At 46.3% G+C, this 14,500-nt stretch overlaps 1 protein-coding gene across 1 annotated transcript in view; it reads left to right on the forward strand.

The window, feature by feature from the left end:
• LOC128401859 (uncharacterized) overlaps positions 1-14,423 on the forward strand; it is a 40,378-nt gene extending 25,955 nt beyond the window's left edge. The window contains exons 26-41 of the mRNA XM_053365406.1: positions 1,426-1,593; positions 1,915-2,126; positions 3,310-3,413; positions 4,292-4,410; positions 5,031-5,198; positions 5,499-5,707; positions 6,294-6,397; positions 6,682-6,800; positions 7,322-7,480; positions 8,853-9,061; positions 9,655-9,758; positions 9,903-10,021; positions 10,410-10,583; positions 11,542-11,744; positions 12,888-12,991; positions 13,604-14,423. Of these exons, the coding sequence (XP_053221381.1) occupies positions 1,426-1,593; positions 1,915-2,126; positions 3,310-3,413; positions 4,292-4,410; positions 5,031-5,198; positions 5,499-5,707; positions 6,294-6,397; positions 6,682-6,800; positions 7,322-7,480; positions 8,853-9,061; positions 9,655-9,758; positions 9,903-10,021; positions 10,410-10,583; positions 11,542-11,744; positions 12,888-12,991; positions 13,604-13,809 (2,481 nt within the window). The 3' untranslated portion in view covers positions 13,810-14,423. The remainder of the gene's footprint in view (positions 1-1,425; positions 1,594-1,914; positions 2,127-3,309; positions 3,414-4,291; positions 4,411-5,030; positions 5,199-5,498; positions 5,708-6,293; positions 6,398-6,681; positions 6,801-7,321; positions 7,481-8,852; positions 9,062-9,654; positions 9,759-9,902; positions 10,022-10,409; positions 10,584-11,541; positions 11,745-12,887; positions 12,992-13,603) is intronic.
• Positions 14,424-14,500: the final 77 nt, after the last annotated feature.

Genomic DNA, 14,500 nt, shown 5'->3' on the forward strand with positions numbered 1-14,500 from the left:
GGAGAAAGAAGCTTCCAGCCATGCATGTAGATGTCTTCATGTGGTTGTTTCACTCGATAGAGATGAAATCCCCTCAGAAATGTACTTGCTATTTTAGCAAGTCCAATCGTTCCCAATCAGTGATGGTGGAGGTGGCATTTTTCAACCTGAGGAAATTTTCGTGGTAAACCTTTTGAGGGCTGCATGCCACTGGTGGTCGGGGCCAGAGGCAAAAACCTTGTGGACTGATGGACATGGCTCTTACTTCTGTGCAGCCAATCAAAAGCCAGAGAGTTCTATACCCTGCCTTTCCACCTTCCATCACGGCACGTAAGAGGCGGGATTGCAATTCAAGGATACATTCCAGCCAAGCAAACACACTGGGGTGGGGCACAGAGCAGGGGCCATAGGGGGCATAGTCTAGGGAGGAAGTGTGGCTTAGCAAGAGTCCTGAGGGCCATACAGGGAAGCTTGAAGGGCCACATTTCCCCCTCTTGGGCCTTAAATTGCCCACCCAAGATCTAAATCAGGACTTTCTAAACTTGGATCTCCAGCTGCTTTTGGACTATAATTCCCATCATCCCTGACCACTGGTCCTGCTAGCTAGGGATGATGGGAGTTGTAGTCCAACAAAAGATGGAGCCCCAAATTTGGGAAACCCTGATCTAAATAGTCTAGGCAGTCCATTGTATCAGGGATAGGGAGCGTGTGGCCCTCTAGGGACTACAACTTCCATCACCCATGACCATTGGCCATACTGGCAGGAGTTGATGGGAGCTGGTGTCTGACAACATCTGCAGGGCTACAAATGTTCCCCATTCTTGCATTATATGAACTGACCTTTGGGCAAAAAGTGGTGCTTATTTATTTATTACCCGCCCTTCACCCTAAGGTCCCAGGGCAGGTGACAACATTAAAACACATTGTTAAAGAGCAGTTTAAAACAACTTGCAGTCACAAAAATAAGGTGGATCCTAAAAATGTGTACCTCAAGTGTCAAATGGCAGGGTAAAGCATCCCAAGGACCATATAGAGAAAGATTTCTTAATTTCCCTGAAGCTTCTCCGCAACAACACAGTATGCTAGTACCCAAATATGCTGATTCTCCAGAATAAATGGGCTGGTACAATCCCAATTAATTTCGTTTGGGCTCCTTGCTCCCTCGATTACCCCAACCACACTGCCTGTCCATAACTCTCACCTCTGCTCCTTAATGACACATGAGCAAAATCCTGACCTTCCCTAGCAATGTTTGTGCACATTCTATAGCTGACAATTTCCCACTTGAGCAGTAATTTTTCTGATGTTCTCTAGTCTCTCCTGCATTTTTTAAAAAATTGGGTGCCGACTCTAAACCAGAAACATAAGCAGTGCCTATGTAGGCATCGCAACTTATTACAGACTGCTTGAAAAATTCGCCATCATTTGCTTAATGCTCCCCTGCAGATGGCTGTTCTGCAATCTTTGTCTCCACTGCAACTTGCATCCCTCACCCTGAAGTCTGATGCCATCAATGAAGAGGAGAAGATGTGCCAGATTCTTGCAAGACTGCAGAACAAACCACTGGAAGAGATCTACCAGTATTTGGACCAATTCAACACAGATGCCAATAAGGTACGGCCTTCAAATATTTACTAAAGAAAAGCAAAACTCCAAATCAAGTTAGGTCTTTTTGCCACCCAAACTGACTTTTCCGTTCCCTCACAGAACCCACATTGCTTGTATGCATTCTATTGCTGACAGTTTTCACCTGATAAGTTAGAATGTTAATGAACCTCGCATGTATCTCTGCAGCTCAGCCGGGGGAAGATAAGCAGCAAATCACAGTCAATGGGACAGCCTCTCATTGCCCGTTATAGACAACAAAGTTAAGATAAATCCAAATAGTTAAGCAAAAGAGTTTGCTATTTTTTCCCTTCTCTCTTTAAATTGCAGCTTGGAATAACGTCTCTCAAAGAGGAAGGCATAAGGCAAAGGGTGCTGTCTCATTTTGTGGAGGCGATTGGATCTGAACTCTCAACCTTCAGCCCTGCAAACTGGACTCATTTGCTGTCCACAAGGCTGCTGCTTTTCCTGCCAAGTGTCAGCGCAAAGGAATCCAAAGAGATGCTGTCTTATGTTTCCGGTTGCGATGCCTTCCAAGCTGTGTGAGTATAAGCCGCCGTCGTTCTCACTGTTACAGGTATTAAGAGGAGTGTGCCAACGTGTAAGTAACCAAAATGGTGAATCCCATGTGCAAGAGGGGCATATCAGCCAATTTGGGGGAAGCACAGGATTCGTGGAAGTACAACAACATATAGGTTGCGGAGGGCGGGGGGACTAAATGAGGAAAAACCCTAAAGCAGCCCAATGAAGAGTCAGCAAGGTTGGTCCATGAGGATATGCAGAGTACCACCTCACCAACCACAATATGCCCCAGCCAGCCACTGTCTTCTTACTTACAACCAGTAAGGAGGGCAACACTGCCTATTAACTTCCTTCTCCTTAGTCTCAGTGTTGCCCTTGTAGAGAACTCAGTAGAGAAGAGGATGGGAAAGAACCAGAATGAGCTGTCTCTGCCTGTCCTTGGCTCTGTCGCCACCTACTGTTGGGCTCCCTGCCTTCCACCCCAGCAGCCCGCATCAGCACCAGCCACCACTGTTGAGCATGCTCAGTGGGATTCTGTCTGACTCTGCAAACCAGGGGGACTGGAATGGAGTATTGTGGAGGAGGGCTTGGCTGGCTTATTAAAACAAGGAACAGTCCACACTGCCAAATGGTCTCCTTTCTGGTGCACAGGCCAAATTCATTACTGGAAGCTTCTATCCAATAAAGTGGGAAACTGAATTAAAGGAGCAGGAAGGAGATTCATGTCTGGGATCCATGTCTGGAGAGAAAGAAGCAACCTATGGTTCAGCCTCCCCTGACCTGGTGCCCTTCAGATGGTTTGGACTACAACTCCTACCAGCCTGAATCAGCATAGCCACTGGTTGAGGATGACCATCGTCATTGACCACTGAGAACTAGTGATGCTGATGGGAGTTTTGCTTTCCAGATTCTTTGGACTACAAGGTTGGGGAAAGCTAGACCATAGTTTCTATGAGTGTTGAAGATGTTGTGATAGATACATTGTGGCTGGTGGTGGACATATTAACTATGAGCACTGCAGGAAGTCATCACTTGATGTTGTATTCATTAGATCAGGGGTAGGCAACCTAAGGCCCATGGGCCACAGGAGGCCCACAGGAGTCGTTTAACCAGCCCCTGAGCCGCCTCCTGACTCTGGCCTGATCCAGAAGGCTGTTCTTCTGCTCTTATGCAGACATTTCTGACACAACCTTTTTTCTTCAGGGTGTCCTCGCTGAGCCAAGTTTACTCTGCAGTACTACCAACCAACCAACTAGGCGTCTACAGGACCTTGTTTTCCTACCTTGACAACCAGCACAAGACCACAGGTAATTCGGTGGCACCATTTTAAGGTTGCAGTTCAGGGCCATGGATTGGAAGCGGGGAGAAAGCTGATCCAGTTGATTTCCATTTCAAGGCATATCTTCCTAATTTGGTGCCTTCATTATATATTTTTAGGAAAAATGTTCCTCTTCTACAGGCCTTTGGGTGATTATAACCACCTTGTGATATTCAGATGAAGGGTGGTATAGAAATTTAATTATTATTAATAATAATTAACAGTTTCTGAAACAAAATGAGAATGAAAATACTGCAGTCCTTTGAACATTACACTTCTCTGAATTTTGCAATACAGTGCTCCAACCAAATCATATAGAAAAAAATGCAGATGACGGAGTAAAGTATGCATAAAAATGCATGTATTCATGGAAAATAGCAGGCAAAAATGCATTATATTTGGGAACATTGCTTTGCAAAAAAAAAAAGTGTATATTAGGCAGAATTACATACAACATTGTATATAAGGAAAACTATTCTTCCATATATTGGATTTTTTTTTTTTTAATTACAAACTGAAATGGAAATATGGAGAACTGAACCAAAGATTGGGAAAATGAAAAACTGAGGGAGACTGAAATCGACAGATTATTCCATCCCTAGCCATGGGCAATGTGTGATGCCAGGATGGTGGGGTCTAGGCAATTTAGAGAGCTGGTGGGGAACAGATGTAGAGGCACAAGCCCCTGGGAATGGGCCCTGAGAGGGATCCAGAAGGGAGATGGGCACCTACGGGAGAATTAATTCCTCTTGAATAGAGAGATCAAACCCACCCAGTTTTGAATTCTTGGCCGAATGAGTTGCCACCTGCAACTATGCCAATGAATCCCACATGGAGCTCTGTTCAGAAAGGCTTGTTTGTTTACAGGATCGGCGTGTACCTCCAACACCGGGGATTCCGAGGCATGGCTGCAAGATAACCTGGGGGCCTTTGCAGCCCAAGCTCCTTATGGCGATTTCACCATGCTGATGGCCACGTTCAATGGGGTACGTTGCAGAGGTTGCCCTGTGTTGATGCATAATGCTCACCCTGTGCTCCAGAACCCCACCCCCACCAAATGATTAGGGACCTGTGAAGTCTGTTTTGCATTAGACTCCTCCTGAAAAGGGGAAGAGGGCAGAGCAGTTGCTTTTGCATGCAGAAGGTCCTTGGTTCAATCCCTAGTGCCTTCAAAGAGTGGCAGGGTGAGACTCCTGCCAGAGAAACCCTGGAGTTCTGCTGCCAGTCAGTGTAGACAATCCTGAGTGAGCTGGGTCAGTGAGAGGTCAGTTCTGCGAGTTTTCCACATTCCACACTTGCAAAAAGAATGATTCTTCATTTCAGGAGGGGTGGAAGTGAATATTCTGCACGACTGCCCAATTGAGGAGCTTCATCCCACACGTAGGAGAAGGAATGGGCTGCCTACCTTTCTCCCTCCCCAAATCTTCTAAAGCAGCCTTCCCTGATTGGCTACCCTCCAGGTGTCTTGGACTACAATTCCCATCAGCCCCAGCTAGCATGCTGGCTGGGGCTGATGGGAGTTGTAGTCCAAAGCGTCTGGAGGGCACCAGATTGGGGAAGTGTTGAAGAAGTCTCTAAGTATGTCCTCGAATGTGTGTTTTTACAGTTTGATGTCCGGGGCAACCTCACTGCCACCCAACTGGCTCATGTCTTTTTTGCCTCTGGCGCCCTGGATGATCCTGATAAAGTCAGCGCCCTTCTGGAACCTTTGGAGAACAAACCTGTTGATGACACCCTTGCTTTTATGACAGAGTTTGCAGCCTTGGCTGCTCAGGTGAGTTGTCTTTTGTTAGCTTTGGTTTATATCCATTCGATAAGATCTCTTTTCTTTCTGGAGCTCTCCTGGTGCTGCATCCTTCACTGTTTCTCTTTGGGGACATCTGAGGCCCAGTGTGGTGTGGTGGTAAGAGTGTTGGACTAGGACCTGGGAGACCGGGGTTCAAACCCCCGCTTGGCCACGAAGCTCTTTCTCTCTGCCATTCTTCTCTCCAGCACAATCACGTTCCTCTGTGCTACTCTGGCCATTTTGAAGGCCGGGGCCATGACCTGTTCCTTCTGTGTTTCTGGTTGGCAGAGTGGCGTGACGTTCCTGGCAAACACGGAGGTGAGGGACAAGATATTTGACGTGATCTTCAGCAAATTACAGAGCTTGCTACCAACAGCCGGCACCTCCCAGTACGAAGACTGGTTCCAAAAAACATTGACCCTCGTGCTTCCCAGCATCAACTCCACAGCCCTGGCAGCCATTCCACAGAGCATCCCCTGCAGCACTTTCAAAGCCATGTGAGTCTTCAACCGTCTGCAGGTTTGCCAGGAGGGGGCAAAGGAACCAGTTTCCAGGCTTAATTTAAAGTGCTAGTTTTGACTAATAAAGCCTTGTGTGGTTCAGGATCCCAGTACATCAAAGACAGCCTCTCCCCATATGAACCCAGACCCTGTGATTCCCATCTGAAGCCCTTCTTCATGTGCCCCTTCCGGGAGAGGGGCAATTTGAGACGGGGCCTTCTCAGTGGTGGCTCCCTGCTTGCAGAAGGCTCTCCCCAGGAAGGATCACCTGGCATCATTGTTACATATCTTTAGGCAAATACATTTGTTTTCTGCCAGACCTTTGGCTTTTAATCATCTGTAGCCTTCTTGAGTGGGTGGGGCTGTTTTAATCCTGCCTTTTAAAATAAGCATGAGTTTTAGATTTTTCTGTTTTGTTCAACACTGGTTTGAATGTTTGTGTTGTTAGCGTAAGTTACTTTTGTAAAGAAAAAGAAATCTAGTAAGTTTAAATCATCATCACCATCATCATTAGCAAACAAGAGGTTAATTGGTATAAAGACTTTAATACGTTTCCCCTCCTGTTTCTTCCTCTCCCACCCAGAATGGCTGGTTTGGATGGCAGCTTTCGACATATGTCATCAGACAGTCGCCAAGATGTCTACAACTTTGCCAAAGGCTACCTGATGACCAAGACGTCTCAAGGAGGTAGGTGTCAAAACCAGAAGGTGTTTGCTACGTCGGTGTAATTGCTTTGCTTGCTTCCCAGCTGGCAGGGGGCGCTGTTGTTACTGGAAGCAAAGAGGGACCATTGGTCCAGTTCAGTATAAGGCTGTTTCCTCTGCTCCTTCGCCACTCATAGCAGCTGTATCAGTGCAAATGGAATATAGTGTGATAGCATATTGCAAGGAGTCACTTTTTCAGTAAAAGGGGTCCTGGATGCACAAAATGATTCTCCAAGAGTGATTTTTTCTTTCTTTCTTCCATTCCAGGAGATCCCTGTACTGAGAATACTCGGGGCAGCTTGGGTTGGTTAACAGCCAACTTTGGGTCCTTCAGCTCATTAGCCAGTTATAAAGACTTGGTTGCCATTAATGGAGATTTCCACCCGGTAAGTGATCTTGCTGGACCAGGGGCAGGGGGCAGAGGCTTATTCATGACTTAACCAAAAGTATTGGGGGGGGGGTTTGAATTCATTTCACATTGAAAGGCTAGCCTAGTTAATTTGCCCTTTTCCAAAACAATCCAAGAACCAAAACGTAGTTGTCCTTTGAAATTTGAACCCTCCGAATTTTGCAGTGCTCTCTTCCAACCAACCAGTGGTTCTGAAAACACTCTTCCAACCAACCAGCGTTTACCAGAATTCATATTTAAGGGGGAATTGTGCATTAAAATGAATATATTAGAGAAAATAACATACAAAAACACATCGTGTTTGGGGAAATTGCTTAGCAAACACGCACATTCATCAAAACTGTCTGTTGGACGAAATTTGCACTAAGAATTTAAAAAAATGCAGAGAACTGAAGATGGTAAAAATGAGGAACTGACAGAAACAAGATTGACAGATCCCCCTGTCCCTGCTCTGCTGACAGTTTCCTTTGCTAAGAACCAGCTTTGCTCATTCTTTAGATGGATGCAGTTGCGAGACTCACGCCATCTCAACTGGCTGAGTACACACTGGCGAGTGACACCCTGCGTGACAGTGAGAAAGCCGGGAAGGTCTTTGGCTCCCTTGATTCAAACAACATTGGAGAATTTATGGATGCTTTCAATGCGGCTGCCCAACAGGTTTGCAAGACTCCCCTCTTCCTCCCCTCTGCCTTGTTCAAAGTGCAGCAGCAGGGCTCATTCAGTTTGTTACTTAATTCTACTAGTGTTAACGTCAACCAGCCAACAGAGGTGTTACTTAGGAGTGAGACAGCATGTGATCTGATTGCCTGTGTAGTTCTAGGGGAGTTTTCCCCTCTTTATGTTTGGTTGAATGTCTCCCTGCCCTGTACAAGGCCTCAGCTGAAAGGCAAATGCTCTCTGTCGTTTCTTTTCAAATTATGCATAGTTTTGGTTAACTTTGCTCAGTAAAGTGTTATCATGACTTTTATCTCTGGACTCTGTTGGCATTAATCAAGTGACTTTGCTAACACATTTCCCTATTGAAGGTTGCTCCATTAGAGTGATGGGGTATCGTCCAACAGCCTTACTGCAACCTCCCCAACCTGGTGCCCTTCAGATGTTTCCGACTTCAGCTCCCATCAACCCCAGCCAGCACTGGAGGGCATCAGCTTGCCAATGGCAACCATAGATCATGCCACCTGGGGCTGATAGGACTTGCAGTCCCAAACTTCCGGAGAGTACCAGGTTGGGAAAAACAGGCTAAGCAGGTTGCTACTAAACAGAGGGCCTTCTCTGCATTGGCACCTCAGCTCAAGAACTTCCTCCCCAAGCCCATTTGCTTGGCGCTGCCCTTGGTAAGCCTATCTTGTTGAATTACCGTATTTTTCGCCCCATAGGATGCACTTTTCCCCCTCCAAAAATGAAGGGAAAATGTGTGTGCGTCCTATGGGGCGAATGCAGGCATTCACTGAAGCCTGGAGAGTTGCCTGCATGCCGAAGGCTGGGCGCGCTGAGCTCAGCGCGCCCAGACTTCGCGCGGCTCTCCGCAAGGCACGGGAGCCCGGCGCCGGGCTCCCATGGCTTGCGGAGAGTTGCCTGTTCTGGGGGCTGGGGTTGGGGGAAGCCCGCGCCTGGGGGGGAAATAAAATTTTTTCCCTTTATTTCCCCCCCAAAAAACTAGGTGCGCCTTATGGGACGGTGCGTCCTATAGGGCGAAAAATACAGTAACCTCTTACAGCAATGACTATTGGCCTGCCTTTAGCTGTTGTCTACTGACTTATTTGTAGGTTAGTTTTATGCTGTGCCATTTCATTTGTGGGCCTTTTCCTTAACTGTGTTTATTGCTCATCATCTACCCCAAGGGTATCTAATATGGTCTCCTCCAGATATTTTGGACTACAGCTCCCATTGACTGACGATGGGGGCTGAGGTCCACAACATCTAGAGGGCAGCTGGTAAATTATACACTTTGACATTAGGATGTTAGTTAGCTAGGCACACCTGTCCTCCTAACACTGTACCTTCTGTGCTTTTTGCTTTCTTCTTAAAGCACCAGCTCACTCAGCTGCCCAACTTGGAGACCAAACGGTTCATCCTTGGTGAGATCTTCTGCCACTTGAGTGGCGTGCTGAAGCTCTTCACCACAGAGGACTATGCTGCGTGGTTTGGGCAAAGGCTCCCTCTCTTCCTGAGCAGTCTTGATGCACAGAACCTCGGCTTCCTGCCCAGTGACATGTCCTGTGATTCTCTGGCAGCCATGTAGGTACCAACTCTATGCCTATCCCAAGGTGGGGGTGATGGCGGAGTCATTTGGCGTGGCGTAGCCAAGGGTGAGGAGAACAGTCACAGAAACTCAAAAACTGCATTGCTCCCAGTCAGGCAGTTGGGTCATCTAACTCAGTATTGTCTACACTGACTGGCAGCTGGTCCCCAGGGTTTCAGGTGGGAATCTCCCCTAGCCCTACCTGGAGACTGAACTTGGGACCTTCTGCATGAAAAGCAGATGTTCTGCCTACTGAGTTCTGCCCATTATCCTAGGAAACTGCCTTAGACTGAGTTAGACCATTGGTTCATCTACCTCAGTATTGCCAACGAAGGCTGGCAGCAGCTCTCCAGTGTTTCAGACAGAGAGTCGTTCCAAGCACTGCCTGCAGATGTTGCAAATTGAAATTGGGACCTTCTGCATGCAGAGCAGGTGCCCAGTCACTGGGCGATGGGCCTCCTCCCCAGTTGTCAGTGGAAGATGCTTTGCTGATCCAAAATGCCTCCCCCTAACCTTCACTCCTCCCTTCTTTTGAATCTCCAAACCGAGTATTATTACTTCAATTGCAACCTCCTTCCTAATCTTGCAGAGTGGAGGGTTTAAATGATCACCATGCCAACAGCACATTTGAAAATCCAGATGATATATTCTCCTTCATAAAGAGGATTCTTGAATTCCAAGAACAAAATTCAGGTAAACAAAGGAAGCCCATCTCCTTCCCACCCACCCCAAGGAACACGTTACCTTCTACCCACCCCTGATGAAGACCCTCTCCAGAATGTTGAACCTCAGAAATGTGCATCTGCATTTCTAATTCTCTTTATGATTTTGCCGCAGGTTCTGCCTGCACTCAGGGGGCCTCCACGGACCAAGAGTGGCTGAGCAAATTCTTTGGACCCTTTTCTGCCTATGGCTCCTACTCAGATTTCACTGCATTGAAAAGCGACTTCCGTGGGGTGAGAGCGGCACAGACTTTGGAGTTTAACGTTTGTGGTGTTCTTGACTCTGGGCTGGTTCGGGCATAACACTAACTCATGGGTCACCAATGTATTGCCCTTGAGGCCTTTCCTTGGTGCCCACAAAGCCTCTAAGGGCCCCTCCCCCATCATTGCTCCCCTTGGGCAGTTTAGCTTTAATAAGATCACTCAAGGAAGAGTTTGGAAACTTTCACTTCCTTTTTTTAAAACCGCAGTTTCCTGTGTCACCCAAACCTTGGTAATCTGTGGTTTAATCTGCACCTTACTGACTCAGTGACGATTGGAAGCTTGGGGTGTTTGAAGAGTTCTGGATTCCGAGCTTGAGCCTGGTTTCCATCCAACTCCAGCTCTGTGTTTCCAAATGCAGGTGGATTCCTTGGACCTCTTCTCCACCAGTGCCTTGGCTCAGTTGTCCACTGAAGGTCACACCATTTACAGCAGCTCAGCCATGGTGCTCGTCTTCCAAGCCATCCAGAGAAAGAAGGAGCCAGAGCAATTCCTCAGCACGTACCTGGATGAGTTCAACACCCTGGTGCTGAAGGTAAACAGAAGCTTGTTGACAGACTTTTCCTCCGGGGCTGGAAACAGACTGATTTTCTGCAGTGTAACTGGAGCACTGGTGGTCAACTCCAATGGGAATGCATGGTCTGTGACCTTTGGGGTAGCTGGGAATTACTCCAGAGCAGTGGATTTCAAGCTATGTAGCACAACCTTCACCAGGATGGGGCCCTCCTGATGTTTTGGACTCGAGATCACCCTTTCCAATTTCCTACAAACTTTCAAAACTCATGTAATTGTCAAGGGTTCTCATTGCTAGCCCATTGTTCTCCATTGTGTGAAACGTTGTCAGCTGATTTCGTTGATCCTTTTGGGTGTAGTTGCAAAATCAGAAGTGCAGGGTCCCTTCATGATACCCACAGTCACACCCCCTTCTAAGATTGTACAACAATCTTATAATATTAAACAATTAGAGTTGCATTATAGCAATCAATGCAGATCTCCATTGCCCTTCAGCTACATTTACTATTTTCTGTGCGCTTACTTGGGCAAATGGTTTGGAGTGCTCCAATATCTTCATTTGGAGTGACTTAGATTGTGTTTTCCTTGAAGTTCCATTGTACATAACAGAACTTACACACCATTCTCTTGAAACTAGAGCGCCTAGTGTTGTCAGTGTTCCTAAATGCTCAGCTTTGGAGCGTATGGAACAACTCATTGGTCTTCTTCCTGTGTGCCTTCTCCAGAGTGACCCTAGGAGCCAATCCTCAGTGGCTCACTCACCTCCTTTCATTCTGATTGGCTGCAATCAGCACCAAGGGTGAGAAGATTTATTCTCAATGGCTTCAAAGCTCCCCTGGTTGGGTAGCTCTAGGATGCTGGAGACAGGGACCCTGCTGCAGAAATAGTAACATGTCTCCAACACTTCTGCTTCCACCTAGAACCTGATCTTCAATGAAGTCACACTTATTCCCTGGTTTTTCTCTTGCTTCTTCCTCCAGAACCGCGGCTTGTTGAGCAATCCCAAAGTGCGGGACACTATGCTGATGCTATCGGCGGAGATCATTTTCCCACAGATTGCCACCAGTTCCCTGGAAGACACAAACACTTGGTTCCAGAAACTCAGCCTCCTTCTCCCGGGTGTCAATGGAACAATTCTTGAGCTGCTACCCCTGGGTATGCCCTGCCCATATTACCAAACCATGTAAGTAGCTGGCATACATTTACCTCAGTAGTTTCTAGGTCGCTTCACATAGTTTGATAACAGACAGAGGTTACCTCTTGTATACATTGGTGGCTACCACACAATCTGTGTCTTGAGCATCCATCCTGATTTGTTGTGGGGACACCAGATTCTGCTGCCTCAAGCAACTGTTATTCCAACACTTTCCAGTGCATTTTACTATAATTTGGGGAAGTGGGTTTATTGTGCAAGATCTTCCGTTCAGCTTCATTTGAGTAACCTTAATTTGAATACCAGTTGCTAGAAACCACAGGAGAGCAGAGTGCTCTTGTGGTCGGGTCCTGCTTGTAGGTTTCCCACAGGCATCTGAGTGGCCACTTTGAGAACAGGCTGCTGGACTAGATCGGCGACTGGCCTGATCCAGCAGAGCTCTTCTTATGTTCTTATCTTCTTAATCCCCACCCCCAAAATAACCACAGTCTGGAAGCAGCTACACCCAGCTGAGGACACAAAGGCTGGTTTCATCAGACCACCTAGTTCAGCACTCTGGGTTGCATCCAATGCTACTCCTACTCAGAGGAGACCCATTGAAATTGATGGTCATTGGAGAACTGTTATACAAGTGATATAATGAAATTCAGGTAGAGGGGATTTGAGAAAGTCAGTTAACAATGTTATAAAAATTAGGTATTTGAAGAAGTAATTGTTTTTTGTGTTTAGTTTTTTTTTTATTGAAATGTGTCTTTATTTTGTGTGTGTTTTGTGATGTCATTTTTGTTATAAATGTGGAAAATTAACCAAAAAAAAATTGAAGAAAAAAGAAAGAAAAGAAATTGATGGCCATGACTATCTGAGGTTCATTCATCTCATTGGGTCTATTCTGAGTAAAACTTAGTGGAACACAACCCTCTATTTCCAAAAAGATTCCAGAGCCAGTTGCAAGCTATAGCCCTCCCAAACTATTGTTTGTTCTCTGCACCTTGTGCTCTGAGGTACGCTGCCTCTGACTATGGGTGCTCCATTTCATTTCCATGGTTGAAAGTCATGGATAAGGCCTATACTGGAGGAAGGGCAGGTTGGATGCTAGTAAATGAATATGGTGAATAGGTGGAAAACAAGTGTGACTCAAGCCAATGTGTGGAATTGCTTATGTTTCTTCCTCAGTGTGAAAGCGATGGATGGTCTCTACTCAACATTATCAGCCAGGAAGAGGCAAGATGTGTATGACTTCCAGAAGGCTTATTTAGCTTATCAGTTCGCTGATTCAGGTAAGGAGCCAAAGGGGCAGGTCTTAGGAATTTCACCCTGATACAGGAGCGGGGAATGGATCGAGCTGGCAGACCAAATCCTTATCTCCCCTGCCCCCTGTGGGCCAAGCTTGACAGGGGAGCGTGGTGGTTCACCTGCTCATCATTTGATGCCACAGGTGACCTGTTTTTGTCACCATAGCTTGAAGTTGAGTCACATGGGCCAAAGTGCTGTGCTGTGAAAGCTGCAACAACCAGCTGATTGGCAGTACCTGCAAAGCCTTTTTGACAACCGGCTAATATGTATGTCAGGTGTTGGGCAGGTGGTGGTGGGGTCTTGGCCAAAACAGTTTCACTGGCCAAATGGGAGGCCTGGTGGACCTAATTATTGAGCCTTCCCCCAACCTCAGCCGCTAGTTCAGTTGCTGAGTGTTTATGAACAGTTTATCTGCTCAGAAGTTTATCTCTTCGGTGCTTGGGGCAAACTGTTCTGTTGGCTGGAAGAAGGGCAGGGAAGGAGGAGGAGGGTGTAATAGACTTCCAACATTATTTCTGCACAAATTCATCATTTGTAAGGAACCCAACTGTGGATTTTAATCCATCTTTGCTTGACATATTCTCTTGCCTCCACAGAGTCAGCATGCGATGGTGGGACTACAGGAATCCGAGACTGGCTGACAAAGAATTTGGGGGAGTTTTGCGCAGTGGCTAAGCTGAGCGAACTTCAAGCTTTTTACCCAGAACTTGATGGAGTAAGTTTTTCTCGGCACTGTGCTCCAGCGGGGGCTGCCCCACCTCATTCCTCTGCAGGGAACAGTAGCAGCCCTGTGCAACGATGAAAGTATCTTCATCCAGCCTAAAATCTACAAAAGGGAGCTGACATATCTTTAAGGGAAAGGATTGATGTTCCCTGTAGTCTCTTTATATTCCACTCTTTCTTCTCTTCTTGAGTTTTCAAGCTACTGCTTGCTTTAGAAAGTAAATACTTCAGAAATCAACCTGATTGGCATCCAAATTGTCTTTCTAAGGCTGGTGTTTAGTTTAATCAGTAGCAATCTGGGGAGCAAATTTCTCCCGTAATGGTTCAGTTTTCGATGCTTGAGTATCATCATTAAGCTGAGCAGCAGCAAAATGAAGCTGTGCATTTTCTTCTAAAGCAAACACAGATTTTAACACAGATGATGTAATGTTTTCAAGGACAGTATGGACATGGAAAATCACCCATGAATTCTGTCAAAATTTAAGCAAGAAGGGTTTTTTTGGGTGGGTATCTTCCTTACATATTTAAAAAAGAACACTGTATTTAGTAATGTAACAATTATTCTAAATCAAACATGATTTTTCTGTGTTTTGGAAATGGTTGCTGATATCCAGAGCGTCGTCTCTCTACCCGCTCTTTATTCTGTGGTTGTGCTGATCTGCTCAATTAATAAAATAATAATAATGTTGAAAACAGCTGAATTGGTATGTTTCATGGTGGTGTTTTCTTTAAGAACACACACACACACACACACACACACACACACACGC

The sequence above is a fragment of the Podarcis raffonei genome, chromosome 14 (assembly GCF_027172205.1).
Source record: "Podarcis raffonei isolate rPodRaf1 chromosome 14, rPodRaf1.pri, whole genome shotgun sequence".
Taxonomy (NCBI): domain Eukaryota; kingdom Metazoa; phylum Chordata; class Lepidosauria; order Squamata; family Lacertidae; genus Podarcis; species Podarcis raffonei.